The 26,671-nt window shown below is 42.8% G+C and overlaps 1 protein-coding gene across 1 annotated transcript in view; it reads left to right on the top strand.

Moving 5' to 3' along the window:
• TMEM135 (transmembrane protein 135) overlaps positions 1-26,671 on the top strand; it is a 433,297-nt gene that overhangs the window by 242,362 nt on the left and 164,264 nt on the right. Inside the window, exon 5 of the mRNA XM_073662037.1 lies at positions 14,048-14,113. Coding sequence (XP_073518138.1) covers positions 14,048-14,113 — 66 coding nt within the window. The remainder of the gene's footprint in view (positions 1-14,047; positions 14,114-26,671) is intronic.

Here is a 26,671-nt window from a genome sequence, read left to right on the forward strand (position 1 = left end):
TAACTACTATAATACTGCCCCCTATGTACAAGAACATAACTACTATAATACTGCTCCTATGTACAAGAATATAACTACTATAATACTGCCCCTATGTACAAGAATATAACTACTAGAATACTGCTCCCTATGTACAAGAATATAACTACTATAATACTGCTCCTATGTACAAGAATATAACTACTAGAATACTGCTCCCTATGTACAAGAATATAACTACTATAATACTGCCCCTATGTACAAGAATATAACTACTATAATACTACTCCCTATGTATAAGAATATAACTACTATAATACTGCTCCTATGTACAAGAATATAACTACTATAATACTGCCCCCTATGTACAAGAATATAACTACTATAATACTGCTCCCTATGTACAGGAATATAACTACTATAATACTGCCCCCTATGTACAGGAATATAACTAGTATAATACTGCTCCTATGTACAAGAATATAGCTACTATAATAATGCTCCCTATGTACAAGAATATAACTACTATAATACTGCTCCCTATGTATAACAATATAACTACTATAATACTGCTCCTATGTACAAGAATATAACTACTATAATACTGCCCCCCTATGTACAAGAATATAACTACTATAATACTGCTCCCTATGTACAGGAATATAACTACTATAATACTGCCCCCTATGTACAGGAATATAACTGCTATAATATTGCTCCCTATGTATAAGAATATAACTACTATAATACTGCCTCCTATGTACAAGAATATAACTACTATAATACTGCCCCCTATGTACAAGAATATAACTACTATAATACTGCCCCCTATGTACAAGAATATAACTACTATAATACTGCTCCTATGTACAAGAATATAACTACTATAATACTGCTCCCTATGTATAAGAATATAATTACTATAATACTGCCCCCTATGTACAAGAATATAACTACTATAATACTGTCCCTATGTATAAGAATATAACTACTATAATACTGCCCCCTATGTATAAGAATATAATTACTATAATACTGCCCCCTATGTACAAGAATATAACTACTATAATACTGTCCCTATGTATAAGAATATAACTACTATAATACTGCCCCCTATGTGCAAGAATATAATTACTATAATACTGCCTCCTATGTATAAGAATATTACTACTATAATACTGTCCCTATGTATAAGAATATAACTACTATAATACTGCCCCCTATGTGCAAGAATATAACTACTATAATACTGTCCCCTATGTGCAAGAATATAATTACTATAATACTGTCCCTATGTATAAGAATATAACTACTATATTACTGCCCCCTATGTACAAGAATATAATTACTATAATACTGCCTCCTATGTACAAGAATATAACTACTATAATACTGTCCCTATGTATAAGAATATAACTACTATAATACTGCCCTCTATGTACAAGAATATAATTACAATAATACTGCCTCCTATGTACCAGAATATAACTACTATAATACTGTCCCTATGTATAAGAATATAACTACTATAATACTGCCCCCTATGTGCAAGAATATAATTACTATAATACTGCCTCCTATGTACAAGAATATAACTACTATAATACTGTCCCTATGTATAAGAATATAACTGCTATAATACTGCCCCCTATGTGCAAGAATATAATTACTATAATACTGCCCCTATGTACAAGAATATAACTACTATAATACTGCTCCTATGTATAAGAATATAACTACTATAATACTGCTCCTATGTACAAGAATATAACTACTATAATTCTGCCCCCTATGTACAAGAATATAACTACTATAATACTGTCCCTATGTATAAGAATATAACTACTATAATACTGCTCCTATGTACAAGAATATAACTACTATAATACTGCCCCCTATGTACCAGAATATAACTACTATAATACTGTCCCCTATGTGCAAGAATATAATTACTATAATACTGCTCCCTATGTATAAGAATATAACTACTATAATACTGCCCCCTATGTGCAGGAATATAATTACTATAATACTGCCCCCTATGTACAAGAATATAACTACTATAATACTGCCCCTATGTGCAAGAATATAACTACTATAATACTGCCCCTATGTACAAGAATATAACTACTATAATACTGCCCCCTATGTACAAGAATATAACTACTATAATACTGCTCCTTATGTACAAGAATATAACTACTATAATACTGCCCCTATGTACAAGAATATAACTACTATAATACTGCTCCTATGTACTAGAATATAACTACTATAATACTGCCCCTATGTACAAGAATATAACTACTATAATACTGCTCCTTATGTACAAGAATATAACTACTATAATACTGCCCCTATGTACTCGAATATAACTACTATAATACTGCCCCCTATGTGCAAGAATGTAACTGCTATAACACAGATTTTTAATATTGTACTAGAAATACTTTACTTCATTATTTCTGACTAATTAAGAAATGTGTATTTTGCTCTAATAATCCACTCTTCCTGGTCACTCTCAGACCTTCGTGATTGTGGTTGACTCCGATAATGCCGGCATTTTCGTTCATACTCTGTTTCTTATTGACTTGCCCAGTAACTTGATGAGATCAGAGGCAACAACTGAGGCCTGACACTTCTGTGACACTTCAGCTACATAATTTAGATGTACAATTCTTTCCTCTAATGTAATGGAAACAGTGATGGAGTAGAAAGTTGTCTTCTTCACAGGGTTTGGTAAATCCTACAAACCCCGCTGGCCCTAATCCTCCTTGTACATTTCATGTAGATCAAAAGGTTGAACAATTCTCTCCAGTGCACTATTCTCCCTGAGACAATGCCAGGATTATTCTTGCTGAGATGTGGAGTAGGGTCTTATCGAGATGAGAAACTTCTAATATACTAGAAGGAAGAACCCTCATCTCCCGAAAAGAAACCAACTCTACACAATAAGGCAAGAGGGTCGTGAATTGGATGTAATCCTCCAAGGTCTCTGATCTGATTGTAGCACGTGGGAACGGCTGTCCGGGTCAGATTAGGCTTGTGTGAAGTTTTCCTTAGGGAATATATGCTTTGAGAGAAACTCAACGAGTCCTCATCATGTCCCATGAATTCTCTTCATAACTGAATTGACAACCCATTAAGCTAATGACCTTAAGGGTTGTCTAATGGATTGGTTTAAACTAACAGGAATCAAAAGGAAGAATGGAAGGTGTGTGAATGTTCGGATTCTTCAATATCTTGTAGGGTATGGCAATGTGAACCCTACAAGATCAAGGGGCACACAGTTGTATAATACTCCTGCTCAAGATATCTGTTTTCTAAGTAAACGGATTACTCATATACCAAAATCAAAATGGGACATTAGTCTTGCTATCGATTCCCGCCACTGTAGTAGACCTTTTCTTAAAACATAGCTGTCACGCAAGGTGTGGGAAAGACTAAGTGCAGCTCGAAGGGATGAGAGGAAGGGAGCCCACACACTAGGGAAAGGGGGAGTGGAGACCTCCTAGGCTGATCTGATATCACTCTGTCTCCCCTATCATCCCTATATTGGTTCCTCACCAATCGCCACACAGGAACCTAAAACTCTGTATTTCCCCAGCGCTAGACCCTTGATAGGGAAGGTGGGGGTGAGCACTAGTCAGTTCCCACTAACAACTAAAGACAACAAGGTAGATAGACATGGGGGAAAGTAACTTAGCTTGAGCAGACTTCAGAGAGATTACAAACACGTATTCTTACCACCCCAGAGAAAGTAAGCAGACTTGCACTAGCTCCAAGCTTTCGCAAGGAAACATGTGAATATCACCGGTGTTTCCCTATTGCAAACTGAAAGTATTTAAACACCCAGGCCGGGATGTTAATAAACAAGAGGGAGGTAGCCGCTGGGTCCTAGAGTGATACACCTCTAAAAAGGTGTCTGTAATGACAAACAAAGAGATCTCCTGCAAGCAACTGAAGGGCGACTGTCTGTCACAACTGACACACCCTTGACAATAGCTCTTGCTTGCACCAAGAGTAGCTGGCATTTTGAGCTACTTCCTAATCTTTTGACTGCTAATATGGCAGTACTTGAGGATTATAAGAGATTTGCTCAGGTGAACACCAAAAATTAAAAAACGGATATGGTCAGCCTAAGCAGGGTCCTTTTTTGGTGTTGGCCTCACCTATGATATGTATACCCTTGGCTTGATATAAGAAGAGACTTGGTCCATTTATTTCACCGCAGCTCGGTAGGATTGTACATACTCTCAGGTCCATATCTCAAGGGACAACACCCTTAGCGCCTTCTCAACAGGATCATTATGACCTCTTGATGCAACCTGCCGGATGAAGGATCTCTTGACCCAATACATTGTGTTTTAAGAATAAGAATGATAAAAGTTGTGTTTTTGTTGGGTCTGGAATATTTCAATAAATCTAAGGTGGAAAGAAACCTTTAAGACTCAGGAGTTTAATTGTATTTTTCTCTACATACAGCTGGTGAAATAAGTATCAAACACGCCACCAATTTTCTGAGTAAATGTATTTCTAACGGTGCTCTTGACATGAAATTCTCACCAGATGTCGGTAACAACCCATCCAATCCACACAGGCAAAGAAATAAAACCATAGATGTCCATAAATTAAGTTTTGTGTAATAATGAGAAATGACACAGTGAAAAAGTAATGAACACTTGATTACTACTACTTCTACTACTAATAATAACACGCTTGCAGAAACGTATTTATACTTTGTTCTAAAGCCTTTGCTGGTGATGAAGCTTCAAGACTCCTCGTGTATCGAGAAACTAATCACAGGCATTGCTCATGTGTGATTTTGGCCTATTCTTCTACACAAACACTCTTCACATCCTGAAGCTTTCATGGGCTCCTTCTATGAACTCTGAGCTTTAGTTCCTTCCATACATTTTCTGTTGGATTCAGGCATGGTGATTGGCTCGGCCATTCTAGCAGATTTATTTTCTTTGTTTGAAACCAATTGAGAGTTTCCTTGACTGTGGTTTGGAAGCATTGTCTTACTAAAATGTCCACCATTGTTTCACCTTCATCATCCTGGTAGATGGCAGCAGATTTTTATCAAAAATGTCTCTGTACATTTGTCCATTCATCCTTCCTTCAGTGGTATGAAGTTTGCCAGTGCCGTATGCTGAAAAACTATGTTTTTGCCACCTCCCAACTTCATTGTTGGTATGTTGTTTTTGGGGTGTTATGCAGTGCCTTTTGGCCTCCAAACATGGTGTGTATTATGGCATCCAAAGACTTAAATTTTGGTCTCATCTGACCAGAGTATATTCTCCCAGGATTTTACATGCTTGTCTAAATGTTGTTTAACACACTTTAAACGTGCTTGAACTTGCTTTTTCAGCAATGGAGTCTTGCATTGTGAGCTTGCATGCAGGCCATGGAGGTCGAGTGCATTATTTATAGTTTAATTTGAAACAATTGTACCTGCTGATTCCAGGTCCTTCTGCAGCTCTCTACAGGTGGTCCTTGGCTCTTGGACAACTCTGATAATGCTTTTCACTCCTCTTTCTAAAATCTTGAGGGGAGCAACTGGTCGTGTCCAGATTATGGTGAAATGATGTTCTTTCCACTTTCGGATTATAGCCCCAACAGTGCTCACTTGAACTTTCAGTTGTTTAGAAATTCTTCTGTAAATGCTATCAGTGTGTTTTGCAGCAATAAGGTTGCCAAGGTTTTGAGAGAGCTCACTGGTTTTACCCATCGTGAGATGTTTCTTGTGTAGCACCTTGGTAATGAGACAACTTTTAATAGTCGATTAGTTGAACCAGCTGATATTATTTTTCGCTAAGTGACAGGATTGCTTTCTAATTACTGATAGATTTTAACTGGTGTCATGACTTTCTATGGCTTTTTGCTCCTCTCTTTCTTCACGTGTTTAATACTTTCCCTGTGCCATTTCATATTATTACACACAACTTAATTTATGGACATCTATGGATGATTTCTTTGACTGTGTGGATTAGATGAATTGTTATCGACATCTGGTGATAATTTCATGTCAATAGCACCTTTAGAAATATATTTACTTAGAAAATTGGTGACGTGTTCATTACTTATTTCACCCGCTGTCTATCGATATATGGATGAGGTGTGGTCAGCTCACCAGTTCAGTGCTCGGCTGTTACTTCCACTCCCATTAACAGCGATTGCAGCAGAGGATAAGCATGAACCTCCACTCCATTGAAGGCAACTCACAATCCCTGTTCTGGAGATCACTAGGGTCCGTCCCAGTGGATGGAAACCCCGCAATCAAGCAAGCTATCCCCTATCTAATGGAAAATTCCTTTAAGACCTTCATCTATTAGCTTCAATGTTGAGAGCCTACAAAGAGGGTCTCAAATTTTGAAGGACCTGACATCTCCTGCGTTACACAAGCATCCTGTTGATTTCAATGAGCACAGTGTAATTCTTAAGTTCTCCTGTGATGGCGCTATAGATAAATTGAGCATTTCCTGCCTGATTAGATCTAATTATTGTGATCATGTTATTTTGCCTGAACCCTTCCAGTATAGAGGATTTGTCCCACGCTTACAACACTTGTTTATTTTTCTTGATCGTAGGAGTCGGAGAAGTGAATGAGTCTAATTATGGAATGTGGAGAACTCCTCCAGGAACCCTGAGAATGGCGGCGTGCTTGCTACATTTTAATAAATTCTTGATAATTAGTTGCATATGCCCAGCTTGTTCTGATTGTGTTCCTATTATGACACTCCCTGGAAACTTGTCTTTAATTGTGGCTACTGAGTGGTGTTATGTAGACCGGTAGCACATCATAAATCTGAGGCTCCTAGAACAATATGGGGAAAACTCCAGCATTTCCACTATTTACTCAAAATGTGTGACCGGTAGCGAGTGAGGACATCTGTATTATATAAAATCCTCTGTGTTTCCAGAAATGTTTTATTTCTATGCACTGACCTTAGTGTTACAGTATTGCCAAAACATTTTACATACAGATAATGTATGTCAAACATATTGTATAATTCAAGAGGGGTGGAGGGAAAATTCTTTATAATTCATTATTTACATAGATAAGAAATGTGCTCATCCACAGTCATCCCTTGCCATTCTACCTATTCGAGGGATATGCCTATCAACTGGATAAGTGGGCACCCCTTGATTCCCCCATCCTGGTATGCATGGTACCCCTTGATTCCCCCATCCTGGTATGCATGGTACCCCTTGATTCCCCCATCCTGGTATTCATGGCACCCCTTGATCCTGATATGCATGACACCCCTTGATTCCCCCATCCTGGTATGCATGGTACCCCTTGATTCCCCCATCCTGGTATACATAGCACCCCAATCCCCCATCCTGGTATGCATGGTACCCCTTGATTCCCCCATCCTGGTATGCATGGTACCCCTTGATTCCCCCATCCTGGTATTCATGGCACCCCTTGATCCTGGTATGCATGACACCCCTTGATTCCCCCATCCTGGTATGCATAGCACCCCTTGATTCCCCCATCCTGGTATGCTTGGCACCCCTCATCCTGGTATGTATGGCAGCCTCTGAGCCCCATCACGCTGCCCATAAAAAAAATAAACAATCATATTCACCTCCTCTCTCCTCCAGCGCTGGGTCCCGCTCTGCTGCGGACACTCTCACCGTGTGAGCCTCGCATGGCAGGGCGCGCATGGCGTTCCTGCCATGCGCCCTTACACACTGAAGTGCTGTGCCGAAATAGTCACTGCTCCCCACGCCGGGACTATGTGCGTGGGGAGCAGTGATCATTCACTCTCTTCAATAGCACGGCTCCTTCTGCGGCCGGCGGTCTGTGTGCTCGCTATTAAAGACCATGGATATTCACTACAACCCATTGGAGTGGGTTGTAGCGAATATTCATGAGCTTTAACAGCGGGAACACAGACCGCAGAGCGGCAGCAGGAGCAGCGCTGCGGCTACAGTGTGCCAGCTATTGAGGACAATGAATATTCTTTGTTTTCCACGCCCATTAGCGTGGGGAGCAGTGAATATTCATTTTCTTAAGCAGCGGGCACAGTGTAGGCTGCAGCAGGTGGCTGCTACCTCCTGTGCCCCACTCATCCCCCCTGCCGTGCCCCCCACCACCCACAGCCACAGTCGAACATATGCTCAGACTATAAGACGCACCCCCCACTTTCCTCCACAATTTTGGAGAAAAAAAGTGCGTCTTATAGTCCAGAAAATACTGTAGTTGTATGGAATAACACTTATATGATATTTTATCTCATCTCAGTGTCCCCTTTCCATTTAGTAATCTGACTACAGAAATCCCCAGCAGTCTGCTTCTATGGTTGACTGAATCCCTTAATGGCCCCATGGCCACTGCACGGAAAATATATTATTTTATCTTAACCATTTAATTAAATGGCTGTCCGTATTATAGGTAGACCTGGTCCACCAGATCAGGAGTCATAATATGTAGTAGCTCTCTGGTCTTGCACATGGAGTGGTACATGAAGGCTGTACGGCGGCACCATATGTCTCCTTATTTCTGTGCCAAACAGTTACTACGCACTGACATACAGACCCCGTTGGGCTTTATATTTTCTTACTAAAATGTATACTTCCATGGCAGAATAACTAATGCTGAAATCATATGACAGGATAGGCCCCATTCACCCCTCTTGGATGTTCATAGACCCTAAATGGGGTTTATAGAAAGTCCATAATGCTACAGCTCCCTTTATCTCGATCTGTCACCTTACCCATGCTCTTGATTCTGCAAATGACTTGAGATTTACCTCTTGCATAATTAGAACAACCTATTCCCATCTTTTAGTCTTTGCTCATGCTGCACCAGTTTTCCGGAATGCGCTACCCTAGACATTTTAAATGAATTCCCAAAATATAGTTTTAAGCATGCCCTAAAAATAAATTTGTGGGCAATTTTATTATATTCCCTAATCTGACTTCTTTTCTCTTAGGCTATTAATTGGGGCCCAAGGGTTTGTCCGCAAGGTAGCATGTCATCATTGTCCCAGGCTTTTGTTAATGTTTTGGGGAATTGAATGCCCTACGAGAGTATGGATGTATATATGGATATATCTGTAGATCTTGGCGTATGATGTATTTATCACTTTATATACATATATTTCTCCCTCGCAAACTGCCAAATATATACATCCATTCAGAAAGGCTTACATTGACCTGAAAATAATTTACTTTGTACCCCATGGTGTAGTACATGGAAATACAGCTGCCTTGTCCCCTTTCTTTTTTGTTTGCATATCAAAAAAGCAATCATTTGGAAGCTTAAGATTGTCAATTAGCGAATAGCTCCAGGTGGCCCGCCGTAGCCATGTTCTCCCTCCTCGCCATTGTCAAGCCGGTCTTGTAGTGTTAATCTTCTTAGTGACACTCCACACATGTAGAGTGGAGGTCCCATCGAGAAATACATAGGGTTTAGATTTACAAGCTCTCGAGAACTTGCTTTATGTCATGAATGGCTTTGACATCTGGTGGTAACTGTGGTGCTGTGAATGAGGAATTAAGAGATCTCTCGTCTAGTCAAGGTGAAAAGAAGGTTATTCACCCCAGTGGGTTTCTATAGGCACAAAGAAAGCCGAGCTGTATTGACACAGTTCTCGGTTAGACTGAAACATCCTTAAAATGTTCAGAGGGAAGAGCCGATGAAAGAAGCCAATTCGGATCTACATGAAAAGGTTGCGCTCCCCTTCATTCTGTTCTTGGAGGCCATGTAAAAGAATCACATCTTAACATGGTGGCCGATGGAAAGACGTACAGGTCAATGCTCTTACCACCACATTGTTGTCCACGCTGGTACAAATAACCATGTAAATGCTACTCAAATGACCCGCTTACCCAGACCATTTACCCTAGACAATGGAGAGGAATTTTTCACTATTTCTTCTGGAATGTTTTAGTGCTGACAAAAGTCTTAGATGAGCCCTAAAATCTTCCACATGCATCATGTTTTGTGGTCTTTCGAGTAAGAAACTTTGTTATAGGTCTCAGCTCCAAACAAGACTTGCATTGTATGTACACACTTGGGCATAATTGGACGAGCCATTACAGGACATGTCCACCTTTCATATGACATTATATACATTAATCTTCAAAAAAATCACTTTTTAAATACATTACGTTACTTATCTTCTATTGAACCTGATTGTTAAATGTAATATGCTCCGGAGCTGCACTCACTATTCTGCTGGTGGAGTCGCTGTGTACATACATTACATTACTGATCCTGAGTTACATCCTGTATTATACTCCAGAGCTGCACTCACTATTCTGCTGGTGCAGTCACTGTGTACATAAAGTACAGGCCAAAAGTTTGGACACACCTTCTCATTTAAAGATTTTTCTGTATTTTCAAGACTTTGAAAATTGTACATTCACACTGAAGGCATCAAAACTATGAATTAACACATGTGGAATTATATACTTAACAAAGTGTGAAACAACTGAAAATATGTCTTATATTCTAGGTTCTTCAAAGTAGCCACCTTTTGCTTTGATGCCTGCTTTGCACACTCTTGGCATTCTCTTGATGAGCTTCAAGAGGTAGTCACCAGAAATGGTTTTCACTTGACAGGTGTGCCCTGTCAGGTTTAATAAGTGGGATTTCTTGCCTCCTAAATGGGGTTGGGACCATGAGTTGTGTTGTGCAGAAGTCTGGTGGATACACAGCTGATAGTCCTACTGAATAGACTGTTAGAATTTGTATTATGGCAAGAAAAAAGCAGCTAAGTAAAGAAAAACGAGTAGACATCATTACTTTAAGAAATGAAGGTCAGTCAGTCCGAAAAATTGGGCAAACTTTGAAAGTGTCCCCAAGTGCAGTTGCAAAAACCATCAAGCGCTACAAAGAAACTGGCTCACATGAGGACCGCCCCAGGTAATGAAGACCAAGAGTCACCTCTGCTTCTGAGGATAAGTTTATCCGAGTCACCAGCCTCAGAAATCGCAGGTTAACAGCAGCTCAGATTAGAGACCAGGTCAGTGCCACACAGAGTTCTAGCAGCAGACACATCTCTTCAACAACTGTTAAGAGGAGACTTTGTGCAGCAGGCCTTCATGGTAAAATAGCTGCTAGGAAACCACTACTAAGGACAGGCAACAAGCAGAAGAGACTTGTTTGGGCTAAAGAACACAAGGAATGGACATTAGACCAGTGGAAATCTGTGCTTTGGTCTGATGAGTCCAAATTTGAGATCTTTGGTTCCAACCACCGTGTCTTTGTGCAACGCAGAAAAGGTGAACGGATGGACTCTACATGCCTGGTTCCCACCGTGAAGCATGGAGGAGGAGGTGTGATGGTGTGGGGGTGCTTTGCTGGTCACACTGTTTTATTAAAAATTGAAGGCATACTGAACCAGAATGGCTACCACAGCATCTTGCAGCGGCATGCTATTCAATCCGGTTTGCGTTTAGTTGGACCTTCATTTATTTTTCAACAGGACAATGACCCCAAACACACCTCCAGGCTGTGTAAGGGCTATTTGACCAAGAAGGAGAGTGATGGGGTGCTATGCCAGATGACCTGGCCTCCACAGTCACCAGACCTGAACCCAATCGAGATGGTTTGGGGTGAGCTGGACCGCAGAGTGAAGGCAAAAGGGCCAACAAGTGCTAAGCATCTCTGGGAACTCCTTCAAGATTGTTGGAAGACCATTTCCGGTGACTACCACTTGAAGCTCATCAAGAGAATGCCAAGAGTGTGCAAAGCAGTCATCAAAGCAAAAGGTGGCTACTTTGAAGAACCTAGAATATAAGACATATTTTCAGTTGTTTCACACTTTTTTGTTAAGTATATAATTCCACATGTGGTAATTCATAGTTTTGATGCCTTCAGTGTGAATGTACAATTTTCATAGTTAGGAAAATACAGAAAAATCTTTAAATGAGAAGGTGTGTCCAAACTTTTGGTCTGTACTGTACATTACATTACTGATCCTGTACTGATCCTGAGTTATGTCTTGTATTATACTCCAGAGTGAGTGCAGCTCTGGAGTTTAATAAAGGATGTAACTCAGGATCAGTAATGTAATGTACAGTAGTGTTCAAAATAATAGCAGTCCAATATGAGTAACCAGATTAATCCTTGTTTTTGGTCTAAATTATATTACCACATGTCAAACAATTTACCAGTTGGTGCAGTAGATTCTAAGAAAACCACCAGACTCCACATGATCTGCAGGTTTTTGAGTCTGTGTATTTGAATAATTAATTGTAAGAGGGTGTGTTCATTCTGTGAAGAAACAGGTGTGAATCCGGTGGCCCTTATTTAAGGGTGAAGTCAGCACATGTTATACATGCATTTCTCCTTGAAAGCCTGAGAAATATGGGTCATTGAAGACATTGTTCAGAAGAACAACGTACTTTGATTAAAAAGTTGATTGGAGAGGGTAAAACTTATAAAATAAGTGCAGACAATGATCGGCTGTTCAGCTTAAATGATCTCCAATACTTTAAAATGGAAAGCAAAACCAGAGAGACGTGGAGGAAAACGGAAGACTACTATTTGAATGGATGGAAGAATAGCCAGAATGGCAAAGGCTCAGCCAATGATCAGTTCCAGGATGATCAAAGACAGACTCAAGTTATCTGTGAGTACTGTGACAGTTAGAAGACGCCTGTGTGAAGCTAATCTCTTAGCAAGAAGTCTCCGCAAAGACCCACTGTAAAAAAAAGGACATGTACTGAAGCAGATTCAATTTGCCAAAGAGCACATCATCTGGCCTAAAGAGAAACGGAGAAACATTTTGTGGACTTATTAAAGTAAATTGTTCTTTTTGGGCCCAAGGGCCGCAGACAGTTCGTCAGACGACCCCCAAACTCTGCATTCAAGCCACAGTACACTCTGAATACAGTGAAGCATGGTTGTTCAAGCATCATGATATGGGCATGTTTCTCTTACTATGGTGTCGGACCTATTTACCGCATACCAGAGATCATGGACCAGTTTGCATATGTTAAAATACTCGACAAGGTCATGTTGCCTTACGCTGAAGAGGAGATGCCCTTGAAATGTGTGTTTCAACAAGACAACGACCCTAAACACACCAGTAAACGAGCAAAATCTTGGTTCCAGTCAAACAAAATTGCGGTTATGGAGTAGCCGGCCCCAATCCCAGGACCTTAATCCGATAGAACACTTTTGGGGTGACATCAAAAATGTAGTTTCTGAGTCAAAGCCAACAAATGCCAAATAATTGTAGGATGTAGTCAAAGCATCCTGGGCTGGAATAACAGCTGATAGGTGCCAGAAATTGATTGATTCTATGCAACATAGATGTGAAGCAGTTCTACAAAACTGTGGGTATATAACTAAATATTAGGTTAGTGATTCACAGGAATGCTAAATCCTAATGTATGCACCCGGTGACTGCACCAGCATAATAGTGAGTGCAGCTCTGGAGTATAATACTGGATGTAACTCAGGATCAGTAATGTAATGTATGTACACAGTGACTGCACCAGCAGAATAGTGAGTGCAGCTCTGGAGTATAATACAGGAGGTAACTCAGGATCAGTACAGGATCAGTAATGTAATGTATGTACACAGTGACTGCACCAGCAGAATAGTGAGTGCAGCTCTGGAGTATAATACAGGAGGTAACTCAGGATCAGTATGTAATGTATATACACAGTGACTGCACCAGCAGAATAGTGAGTGCAGCTCTGGAGTATAATACAGGAGGTAACTCAGGATCAGTATGTAATGTATATACACAGTGACTGCACCAGCAGAATAGTGAGTGCAGCTCTGGAGTATAATACAGTATGGAACTCAGGATCAGTACAGGATCAGTAATGTAATGTATGTACACACTGACTGCACCAGCAGAATAGTGAGTGCAGCTCTGGAGTATAATACAGGATGTAATTCGGGCTCAGCATTATATATTGGTTAATTTTATAAAAAAGAATGGTGTTCAGGGCTAGACATCTTCCTTTAATGTTATGACTTTTTGTTACGTTTTATATTTAGCATTATATGTTACCGTATGTGGTTATCCATATATTACACGATCATTTGTTATTTCTCATTGCTTTTTTTTTTATACTTTTAAAACAGGCCTCTGAGACGTTGTTCCGCATGGGTGTAACCAGAGGTTATGTGAAGCCTATTAGACACGGAGAGGTAAGCGCTCTCGTGATGATAAGTTTAATATTGATTTACATTATGTCACATGACGAGGTTACACAGAAACCAAGCTAAATGTGTCAAGATTGGTTAAGTTTAGAAAATGAATGAGGTCAGACCTACTGCTCAAAACGAGGAGCGTTAGTGGAGGTGTCAGATGCAATCCATGACAACTAGACTGCAAGTGGAAATCCAAGCGGTCAGGATGTCTGAACGTTGAAGGCTTCTTCAAGAAGTTCTTCTAACTTTAACATTCCAAGAGGTCAGGATGTCTGAACGTTGAAGGCTTCTTCTAGAAGTTCTTCTAACTTTATTACTCCAGTAGTCGGTTCCTTGAATCACGGGAATACTGGTATTAAGCCTGGGCTAGACTGTGACTTGTCTTTAGATTTGTGACATTAGAAGGTCACCTTGTTTGAGTAGTCAGGTGAAATTTTCATTAAAGTTAGCAAATTAAAGAGCTATTCCCCAAAAATTAAGTTATTCCCTATCAGTATGATAAAGACCTCCCAGCAAATTCGGGGCTCAATAGACCAAAGAATGGAAGTCTTGAGCCCCATTCTGAATGGGAGCGGAGGTGCGCTTGCTCAGGCTTTTGCTCCATTCTTTGTCAAAGAGACCGTCAGAGAAAGCACAGTAGAGCGCTTGGCTTTCTCCGCCACTCCCGTAGACAATGAATGGGAGGTTGATCATGTGCACCACCGATCCATTCAGAGCCCCTGATGTCGAGAGAATAACCATTTAATGTTGATAAAGGGGATTTTTATTTTAGGGTATTAAATCTTAAAAGGGTTTTCCAGGATTTTACCTTGGAGACCTGCCTGCGGCATAGACGATCAATGGTGGCAGAAACCGCCCATCAACATGAGGATTAGCAAATAATATTAAATGTGGCCCTACAGATTACTCAAATGTTGGCCAAACCCAATGAACCCTACAGCTTGATCCATGTGTGTGTAATTGTCACGTCTTTCGTTGAAAAGAAGGATTGGGCATGTTGCATTTGATCCCTTTTTCTTAACCGAGAAAAGCTTCTACCAGAGACATCTGTTGATGACTTTTTTTGTTTTTTCTTTCCCTTTTACCATTGAAAACACGAGGGCTTGTGTATGGGGGATGGAGTTTCGTGAGGAACAGCTGTTGGGCGAAATAAAGTTGCCTAAAGGTTTTGGCCATCTTTAGAAAGTTTAACTCCTCTGTCTTCATGTATTTTGGTTTTATGACAAATTTACTCAGTAGTTGTGTTTTTGGTAATTTTTGTGGGTAACGTAATAAAGGGAGGCTTGGTGAATTCTCCTCCACCCACTCCGTCCTAACCACTGACAATATGATATCTATGCTCAGCAGCATATTTGCCGACACCTAAGCCCATGTGACGGCCGCCTCTGTAGTCCCGCACGGTGGGTACATTTTCTTCCGACTTTGATGCTATATACCCTACAGAATATTAACGAGCGTCCAGTGGTCACCACCACTCTGGTGATGTGATCTTATCTCGCTGGTTATACATGGATTACACTACTGCGGCGGAGGTTCTGACATAGGAGCACGTACGGGTGGTGCCAAGAATCAATTATATCAGCCAGGTTGGCAAAGCCTCTCGTATAGCTTCCTCTCCAACCACAAAGGGAGGATTATGCGAAGCATCATGAAAACGGAATCGTTTGATGGTAACTGCAGGATTCACATGAAAGAAACATTGTTTAGTGATACAAGTACAATGCCACTTGAGATCCGGACCTAATTATTGAAATGATACAGCCTCTAATAACAGCATGTGACCGGGCAGGAATTCTGTAGACTGAGGATGCACCGCTCCTCTGGTATTCAGGACAGAAAGTGAACCAGTTACGATGTCTCTTGCCAGATTTTATTAGCCCGTTTAATTTAAAGCATGCATATTGTTTTAGATGACTTTTTAGAATAAGCTCAGAGGTATCTGCAGCAGCATGAAAGATGTCATACAGCAGAACTGAGCAGTGTAGCTGTAAATCCAGCTCTAAAGTGAGATAAACACTTCCTAGAAAGTAGCAGCAAGCACACATCATGGTCGAATGAATAGAAGGAACAAGGCAAAGAAGAAGATCAGCAAACCCGATGGTTTGATATTATTAAGATAATGGTGGAGAAGACCCTGGTGGACCTATTTAGGCTCAAGATCAATCTTCCTACAGATCGTTCATCCATCAAGTCTCCATGGCTCGAGATCCATAGTCTCACTGTTCATACAGTAAAGAATCCATAGTCTCACTGCTCGTGCAGTAAATAATCCATAGTTTCACTGCTCGTTCAGTAAAGAATCCATAGTCTCACTGCTCGTACAGTAAAGAATCCATAGTCTCACTGCTCGTACAGTATAGGATCCATAGTCTCACTGCTCGTACAGTAAAGAATCCATAGTCTCTGTTACGGGTCAGGGAGGTGGAACCTCTGTGCTACGGTGCAAGGAGGGACCCAGAGGGGCGTAACTAAGTATCAACCCGGACCGACCCTGGCCGTACGGCGGCTAACGACTCTGTGACCAGGGAGGGACCGAGCCGAGGGACCAGTTGCTACTCTGGGGACGACCTTGTAAGGGAGCAGGTGACTCCCACGGTACAGATGGCAGGGACTGACCGGTATAGCAGGTAGGCACAGCAGGCAGGCTGGCGAGCGGAAGCCTCCAGGTAGGCTATCAGGAAGACACGGCAAGTGATGGCAGGAGTCTCTAGGTGGTCACGGCAAGTGACGGCAGGAGTCTCTAGATGGTCTGCAGGTGGTCACGGCAAGTGACGGCAGGAGTCTCTAGGTGGTCACTGCAAGTGACGGCAGGTAACAGGCAGGTCACAGGCAAGTGCTCCCAGGTGAGCAGGCTGGCTGGCACGGCAGGTAACAGGCAGGCCACAGGCAAGTGCTCCCCGGTGAGCGGACTGGCAGGCACGGCAGGTAACAGGCAGGCAACAGGCAAGTGCTCCCAGGTGAGCGGGCTGGCAGGCACGGCAGGTAAATGGCTGGCAACAGGCAAGTGCTCCCAGGTGAGCGGGCTGGCAGGCACGGCAGGTAACAGGCTGGAAACAGGCAAGTGCTCCCAGGTGAGCGGACTGGCAGGCACGGCAGGTATCAGGCAGGTAACAGGCAGGTATCAGGCAGGTAACAGGCAGGTATCAGGCAGGTAACAGGCTGGCGGGCAAGACTGGAAGTCAGGCTAGCAGCGGGACCTGAGGGCTGAAGCAGAGGTCAGAAACACTGTGCAACAACATTGCTCGGGCACCTCCATTTTGGAGAAGGTGCCTTATATATGGGAGGACCCTCGGCTATTGGCCGGGGACTCCTCAGAACGGCGCGCGCAGCCCCTTTAAGAGAGGGGGAGCACGCGCGCCCTAAGCACAGTGCCCGGGAAGCTGCTCGCACTGGCCCTAGCAGGAAGAGGAGTGCTGGAGGAGGCTGAGCGGGGAGCGAGGAGGTGAGAGGGACTGCGTCTCTGCCTGGCAGGGGCCAGAGACGCCGATGCTACAGTCTCACTGCTCGTACAGTAAAGAATCCATAGTTTCACTGCTCGTTCAGTAAAGAATCCATAGTCTCACTGCTCGTACAGTAAAGAATCCATAGTCTCACTGCTCGTACAGTAAAGAATCCATAGTCTCACTGCTCGTACAGTAAAGAATCCATAGTCTCACTGCTCGTACAGTAAAGAATCCATAGTCTCACTGCTCGTACAGTAAAGAATCCATAGTCTCACTGCTCATACAGTAAAGAATCGCCGTCATCATCAGGGATATCAAGCTCAAATACACAGAGGACCAAAATTAAAAACTTAAACAATGTCGCAGGCCAATCGTGATACTTATTAAAAAAATGTCTATGACCAAGGAAGATTTTCCTTAAATATTATATATAACAATGAACCTTTTCATACAAAACAAACTTAAAGGGGTTGTCCCACAAACAAAGTACATTTTAATTAATAGAACTTAGAATAAAATAAACACATAATCACAAATGGGGCATACTGGAATAATATACTATGTTATATAAGAGCAGTAAAAGCATAAGGCCTAATTTAAATATGTAATAACAAAGGATAAAAAAAATAAATAAATAATACAGATAATAAAGTATTATGCCAACAAAAGGTCCCCCCAAACACAGTGTGATTCCCAACAGTGAATTCCTCCACAGTACACTCCACACGCACAGTATGATGTCCCTATTGTACCACCCCCAGCAAAGTATGGTGACCCCAACACAGTATGATGCCTCAACGGTGATTCCCGCACAGACCTCCAGTATAATGGCCTCACATAGTCCTCCATACGGAATAATGGCTCCACATAGTCCTTGATACACAATAATGGCCCCCACATAGTCCTCCATACAGAATAATGGGGCCACATAGTCCTCCATACAGAATAATGGCCCCACATAGTCCTCCATACAGAATAATGGGCCCCACATAGTCCTCCATACAGAATAATGGGCCCCACATAGTCCTCCATACAGAATAATGGGCCCCACATAGTCATCCATACAGAATAATGGGCCCCACATAGTCCTCCATACAGAATAATGGGCCCCACATAGTCCTCCATACAGAATAATGGCCCCACATAGTCCTCCATACAGAATAATGGGCCCCACATAGTCCTCCATACAGAATAATGGGGCCCACATAGTCCTCCATACAGAATAATGGCCCCACATAGTCCTCCATACAGAATAATGGGCCCCACATAGTCCTCCATACAGAATAATGGGCCCCACATAGTCCTCCATACAGAATAATGGGCCCCACATAGTCCTCCATACAGAATAATGGGCCCCACATAGTGCTCCATACAGAATAATGCCCCCCCCTAGCCTTCCATACACTATAATGGGCCCCACATAGTCCTCCATACAGAATAATGGACGCCACATAGCCCTCCATACACTATAATGGACACCACATAGCCCTCCATACAGAATAATAGGCCCCACGTAGTCCTCCATACAGAATAATAGGCCCCACGTAGTCCTCCATACAGTATAATGGCCCTCACATAGTCCTCCATACAGTATAATTTTCCCCCACATAGTCCTCGCTACAGTATAATGGGCCCCACATAGTCCTCCCTACAGTATAATGGGCCCCACATATTCCTCCATACAGAGTAATTGGCCCCACATAGTCCTCCATACAGAAACATGGGCCCCACATAGTCCTCCATACAGTATAATGGGCCCCACATAGTCCTCCATACAGAATAATGGGCCCCACATAGTCCTCCATACAGAATAATGGGCCCCACATAGTCCTCCATACAGAGTAATGGGCCCCACATAGTCCTCCATACAGTATAATGGCCCCATCTGCATTGTTGGGTCTGGGGTCTCAGATCTTCCTCTTGACAATGCCCCATAGATTTTCTATGGGGTTAAGGTCAGGCGAGTTTGCTGACAAATGAAGCACAGTGATACTGTTGTTTTTACACCAGGTATTGGTACTTTTGGCCGTGTGGACAGGGGCCAAGTCCTGCTGGAGAATGAAATTTCCATCTCCATAAAGCTTGTCGGCAGAGGGAAGCATGAAGTGCTCTAAAATTTCCTGGTAGACGGCTGCGCTGACTTTGGTCTTGATAAAAGTGGACCTACACTAGCAGATGACATGGCTCCCCAAACCATCACTGATTGTGGAAATTTCACACTAGACCTCCAGCAGCTTGGATTGTGGCCTCTCCACTCTTCCTCCAGACTCTGGGACCTTGATTTCCAAAATAAATGCAACATTTACTTTCATCTGAAAACAACACCTTGGACCACTGAGCAACAGTCCAGGTCTTTTTCTCCTTGGCCCAGGTAAGACGCTTCTGGTGTTGTCTATTGTTCATGAGTGGCTTGACACAAGGAATGCGACACTTGTAGCCCATGTCCTGGATATTTCTGCTCAGCTCAGGTGGGAGAATCTGTCCAGGACAACTATTAGTCGTATACTCCACAAATCTGGCCTTTATGGAAGAGTGGTAAGAAAAAAAGTGTCACGCAAGGTGTGGGAAAGACTTATTTCAACACAAAGGGAAGAGGGAAGGAAGCCCAAACTCTAGGGAAAGGGGAGAGTGGAGACCTCCTGGCTGATAGAATATCACCCTGTCTCCCCTAACGTCCCTATATTGGCTCTTCACCAATCGCCGCAAGTGTTCCTCGCCCTGTCTTTCCCTGGCGTTTGGCTAAGGCTAGGGAAGGGAGAAGATGAGCACTTGTCGATCCCCACTGACACTAAAGACAACGAGGGGGATCTCCTGCAACCCACTGCAGGGAGACTGTCTGTCACTTCTGACACACCAGTGACAGTACCCCCTCTCTACGAGTGGCCTCTGCACACTCAGTACCAGGTTTCTCAGGATAAGAGGTGTGCAATAAACAAACCAACCTGGGAGCGTTCACCACTGATGGTGAAACCCACATCCTCTCCTCCGGACCATAGCCTTTCCAGTGTAGCAAGTATTGTAGAGAATGACGTTGAAGACGAGAATCTACAATCCTCGAAATCTGGAACTCCAGATTACCATCAACCATTACTGGGAGCGGTGGTAGAGTTGAGGGCTCAAGAGGTTCCACATAGTTCTTAAGTAAAGACCTATGGAACACGTTGTGGACCTTAAGGGCCTGAGGAAGTTCAAGACGAAACGCAGCTGGGTTAATGACGGCGGTTATTTTATAGGGACCAATAAACATAGGTCCCAGCTTCCAAGAAGGAACTTTCAATCTTATATTCCTGATAGACAACCACACAAAGTCATTCACATTCAGGTCCGGACCTGGCAAGCGTTTTCTTCAGCCATATGTTTATACCTGTCTCCCATGATCTTTCAATTACTCAGAACCCCCTCCATACCGAGGAGAGCGACAAAGCAACTCCCCCACTAAAGTTACCAAACTGTGGGTGATAACCGTATGCACCGAAGAACATTGACCTGCCCGTGGATTCTTGATGATGATTATTAATGGCAAATTGTACTAGCGGTAAGTAGGATGCCCAATCCTTCTGATTTTCGGAGATGAAACACCTGAGGTAGGTGTCCAATTTCTGTTTGACATACTCGGTCTGTCCATTTGACTAAGGGTGAAAGGCAGAGGAAAAGGACAGCTGCACCCCCAGTCGGGAACAGAATGTCTTCCAGAACTTGGAAACAAACTGGGTCCCCCGATCTGACACCACATCGGAGGGAACCCCGTGAAGCTTCACAATCTCATTTATAAACACCTGAGCAAGTGTCTTGGCATTTGGAAGTGCAGGCAAGGCGATAAGATAGTACAAATAACCTGGAGGGCTGGAGGCAGGGGCGTCCCCCTGAGCCTCCAACACCTCACCCTCCAGTTCAGGATACAATGCCGAAATGACTACCCCTTTCTGTAATATCAGTTCAGGGAACTTATGGTTGCCACCCCCAGGGAAGCTCCGGGACAAAGCATCAGCCTTGACATTTTTGACCCCTCGACGAAAAGTGACAACAAAATTGAACCTAGTAAAAAAACAGGGACCATCTGGCTTGCCTAGGGTTTAACTGACTATAGATATGACAGGTTCTTATGGTCAGTAATAACAGTAATAGGATGGACAGCCCCCACCAACCAATGTCGCGATTCTTCGAACGTCAATTTGATCGCCAAAATTTCCCTATTACCCACGTCATAATTTCTCTCAGCCGAAGACAATTTTTTAGAAAAGAAGGCGCATGGATGGCATTTACCAGGGGACGAACTCTGAGACAGCACAGCCCCAACCCAGACATCCGACGCATCAACCTCCACAATAAAGGGTTGGGAAACATCGGGTTGACTGAGCATAGGTGCGGTGGCAAAATTATTATTTAAGGAAGATAAAGCCTGGAATGAGGCGTACGACCATTTGGAAATATCAGACCCCTTCTTAGTCATGTCAGTAAGGGGTCTCACAATTAGAGTAATTTTGTATGAATTTCTGGTTTTCCATTCATCCCCTTCTCTGATTCTAACCAGATTGTAGGCTCCCCTTAAATCCAACTTGGAGAATACCTTAGTTCCCACAACCTGGCTGAACAAATCAGGAATCAGAGGAAGAGGGTATGGATCATGGATGGTAATTTGATTTAATTCCCGGAAATCTGAACAGGGACGTAGACCGCCATCTTTTTTCTTCACAAAGAAGAACCCTGCCGCCACGGGCGAAGATGAGGGTCTGATATGTCCCTTCTCCAGACTTTCCGCAATGAAATCCTTCATGGCTTGTCTCTCAGGGCCAGAATGATTATACAGTCTGGATTTCGGTAGTTTAGCTCTGGGGGTCAGGTTAATAGGACAGTCATAAGCACGATGATGAGGAGGCAAATCCTGGCACCCCCTCTCAGAAAAAACGTCCGTAAAACCAGACAGAAAAGCAGGTAATATTTCCGTAGACACAGTAGCAAGGGAAATATTTAAACAGTTCTCATGGCAGTAATCTCCCCATTCAATAATCTCTCCGGTTTGCCAATCCACCAATGGATTATGTTTAATAAACCAAGGAATACCCAAAACAATCGGTGTGGGAAGATTGTCCAGGACATAGCAAGGGATTATTTCACAATAAACTGACCCCACCCTCAGATTTACATTATGTACAATCTAAGTAAATGCTTTCTGTGCAAGTGGCGCCGAGTCAATGGCAAAATTGGAATTAGGTTTATCTAAAGTACAGCTAGTAAGACCATGAGTTTTCACAAACTCAGCATCAACCATGCTGACTCCGGCTCCACTGTCAACAAACACAGAAATTGTCTCGGTTTTGCTCTCTAGCACCACCTCTGCTGTCAGGACAAAGCGGGAACTGCAGTTTGACACCAAATGCACCCCTTGTTTATCCAACTCCAGACTACCAAGAGTTAATCAAGTTTCCTTTTGTTTAGGAATTGCAGGACAGGTCCCAACAAAGTATCCCTTTTCCCACAAAAAAAACATACGCCTTTTTTCTTGCGAATCTTCTGGGAGATGTGTGATGCAGAGATACCCCGTAACTGCATGGGTTCCTCCTCCTTCCCAGCACTGGTTCACCCCCAGTCCGCTCCCCTGGCAGAAGTACACAACCCCGACAAGAAGGCCCCAGAGAAAGTGGCCTCACCCGTCTATCCCGAAGGCGTCTATCAAGACTTATGGCCAACGACATGGCAGCCTCCAAGGAGTGAGGGGTTTCATATACTGCCAAGGCATCTTTCAACCTTTTAGTAAGCCCCTCACAAAATTGACTTCTAAGTAGAGATGAGCGTTGTTCTACTCGAACTGTTCGCCAATCTCAAATTCGAGCTGTTTTGGGCGGTGTTCGAGCCGTTCGGCGAACACGAACAATTTGAGAAAAATTCAGCTGTTCGAGGTTATGTTCGATAACTGTTCGTGCACCAAAATCATAACTGGATTTTTTCTCAGTAATGATGAAAATTAATGTTAATACGCAGTTTGAGTGTACAGCGGGGCGGGGGGAGGGGCAGGGGATGGATCTCTGCAGGAACAATGAAGATCTCCATTTTTTTTTCTCTTTCCCGCATTTACAGTGGGGAGGTGCAATCTGTCAGCCTATCAGCAGCGCACACACGGAGCGAAGTGCTTTTTTTCACACAAGCAAGGGCATGTGTCATTGGCAGTGTATGTCACATGTCCTTGCCCTATAAGACCAAGCCATTTTCCCCGTCGCCACCATTTTCTCACTGCTGCAGCTGCGTGTTAGACGGCACCGCTGTTGCTGTGTGCGCTATACCTTGTTAATTTCAAGCCAATTTTCGCACAAATCTACAGATAGCTTGGGAGTAGGGAATAGTTGTGATTGCAGTCCTTTTAAGGACTAGGTTACAGCATTTCCTACGACTTTTATCAGGAAGGTCTGTGCTCTTAAATAGATAGATTGTGGGAGTAAAGACTAATTGTAATTGGAGTCCTTTTCAGGACTAGGTTACATCAGTTCCTATCAGTTTTTGCCAGGCAGGTCTGTGCCAGTGCTGTGCAAGTTTTTTTCACAGCATTTGGCTGAATCTAGCAAAGCTAATCCTTTTTGGCCTATTGCAGAGTGTGTTAGTCAGTGGAGTAGCCTATCTGTGTTGCAAGATATACCACCTGTGTATAGAATACCAATTCTTTTGGGCATAGCATCATTCTATTAGTCCATCTATACTGACCTTCATCAGGTTGCAAACTGAATCTAATTTTTTTCTGCATCTAGCTCTGAAAAAATATTTGGCCTTCTAGCAGTGTGTGGGACTTGTTCTATTAGTCCACCTATACTGACCTCCATCAGGTTGCAAACTGAATATATTTTTTTCTGCATCTACCTCTGAAAAAATATTGGGCTTCTAGCTGTGTGTGGGACTTGTTGTATTAGTCCATCTATACTGACCTCCATCAGGTTGCAAACTGAATATATTTTTTTCTGCATCTACCTCTGAAAAAATATTGGGCTTCTAGCTGTGTGTGGGACTTGTTGGATTAGTCCATCTATACTGACCTCCATCAGGTTGCAAACTGAATATATTTTTTTCTGCATCTACCTCTGAAAAAATATTGGGCTTCTAGCTGTGTGTGGTTCTTGTTCTATTAATCCATCTATACAGACCTCCATCAGGTTGCAAACTGAATATAATTTTTTTCTGCATCTAGCTCTGAAAAAATATTTGGCCTTCTAGCAGTGTGTGGGACTTGTTCTATTAGTCCACCTATACTGACCTCCATCAGGTTGCAAATTCAAAATAATTTTTTGTATGCATCTAGCTCTGAAAAAATATTTGGCCTTCTAGCAGTGTGTGGGACTTTCTCTGTTAGTCCATCTATACTGACCTCCATCAGGTTGCAAACTGAATCTAATTTTTTTCTGCATCTAGCTCTGAAAAAATATTTGACCTTCTAGCAGTGTGTCGGACTTTCTCTATTAGTCCATCTATACTGACCTCCATCAGGTTGCAAATTAAAACTAATTTTTATCTGCATCTACAGTACCTCTGAAAAAATATTTGGGCTTCTAGCTGTGTGTGGGACTTGTTGTATTAGTCCATCTATACTGACCTCCATCAGGTTGCAAACTGAATATATTTTTTTCTGCATCTACCTCTGAAAAAATATTGGGCTTCTAGCTGTGTGTGGGACTTGTTGTATTAGTCCATCTATACTGACCTCCATCAGGTTGCAAATTGAATATAATTTTTTTCTGCATCTAACCCAGCCAATAGTTTTGGCCTAATACCACAGTTTGGCCACTCAGCTCTGCTCGGTTACCATCCATTGTTTTTTTGTGCAAACAACTCCAGAGTTGTGAATTAGTTAACCACCAAAATGAGTGGAAAAAGGCCTGCTGCTGGTGGAAAGGGGAATAGGCGTGTTGGGAAGGGGAAAAAAGGTTGTGTCCGTGGGGTAGGTGTTAAAGCAACAGTAACATCTGCAGAAGAAAGACCATCTTCCAGCCAAACTAAAATGTCTGCTTCTTTTAGCAGACAATGTGATAAGATCCCTTTCTTACGGCCACGCCAATCGCTACAAATTCCAGATGAGGCACAAAAACAGCAGGTGCTTCAACGGATATCAAGTGCTCCTTTAAGTGGGCTCTCCTCCACATCAACTTCAACATCACAAATACTCCAGTCCTCAAAGGTGTCACCCAAATCGCACTTGCTTCCTCACAGCTCCCAAATCTCCAGCTGCCCGTCTGAGTATGAGGTAGAACAGATGGTTGAGTCTGCAGAGCTGTTTACTCATACTATAGCCTGGGAATCAGAGGTCGACTCCAGCGCTTCTGTGAATCCAGACGAGGAAATGATCTGCACTGATGCCCAGAATCTTTATGAGTCGGATCCAGGACCAGACGCAGAAGGTTCTGACCATAATGTAGACCCTCATTCCCAAACTGTAACTCCTGTTGGTGGAGACAATGAGGAAGACGATGATAAGACTCAAATACCTGATTGGAGCGACAACTTTAGTTTTTTGTCAGGGCAGGAACAGGTTGGCTCTGAGGACGACGGGTGTGATAACACACAGGGTGATGATGATGAGGTTGGAGATCCCACTTACTGTCAACCCACAGTCAGCCAAGAGATGAGGTCAGCAGAGGAGGTGGAGGAAGATGCTAGTGACGACGAGGTCAGGTTGCGCCTTCCTGGACAGAGACGTAGTACTGGAAGCACGTCAACAACTGCATCCTCAAACACAACTCTGCCTCTCACCACAAGTCGTGGTGGCTCTTCAGGTCGCATGGGTGCTAAGCCTTGCATAGCCTGGGCATTTTTTCAGATCGATAAAGATGACCCAACTCGTGTTATCTGTAACATTTGTCAGCAAAAGCTAAGTAGAGGCCAAAAAATACATAGTTTGAGTACTTCATGCATGAACCGGCACATGGACATGAAGCATAAGTTGCAGTGGGAAGCTCAGTGTGCTACAATGCGGCCTAGCCGGCCGGGCCAACCACCTTCTGCCATATCTTGTGCATCCGCGGCCTCTTCATCCTCTGTGACTGGGGGGACAGCAGTCACACCTGTTTTGGGGCGCAGACCTGCCACCTCTTTACCCGCAACAGCCAGCGTGATTGGCAGGTCATTATTTTCTTTG

The sequence above is a fragment of the Phyllobates terribilis genome, unplaced genomic scaffold (genome assembly GCF_046119375.1).
Source record: "Phyllobates terribilis strain yellow unplaced genomic scaffold, ASM4611937v1 Scaffold_2__4_contigs__length_985480577, whole genome shotgun sequence".
Lineage (NCBI taxonomy): Eukaryota > Metazoa > Chordata > Amphibia > Anura > Dendrobatidae > Phyllobates > Phyllobates terribilis.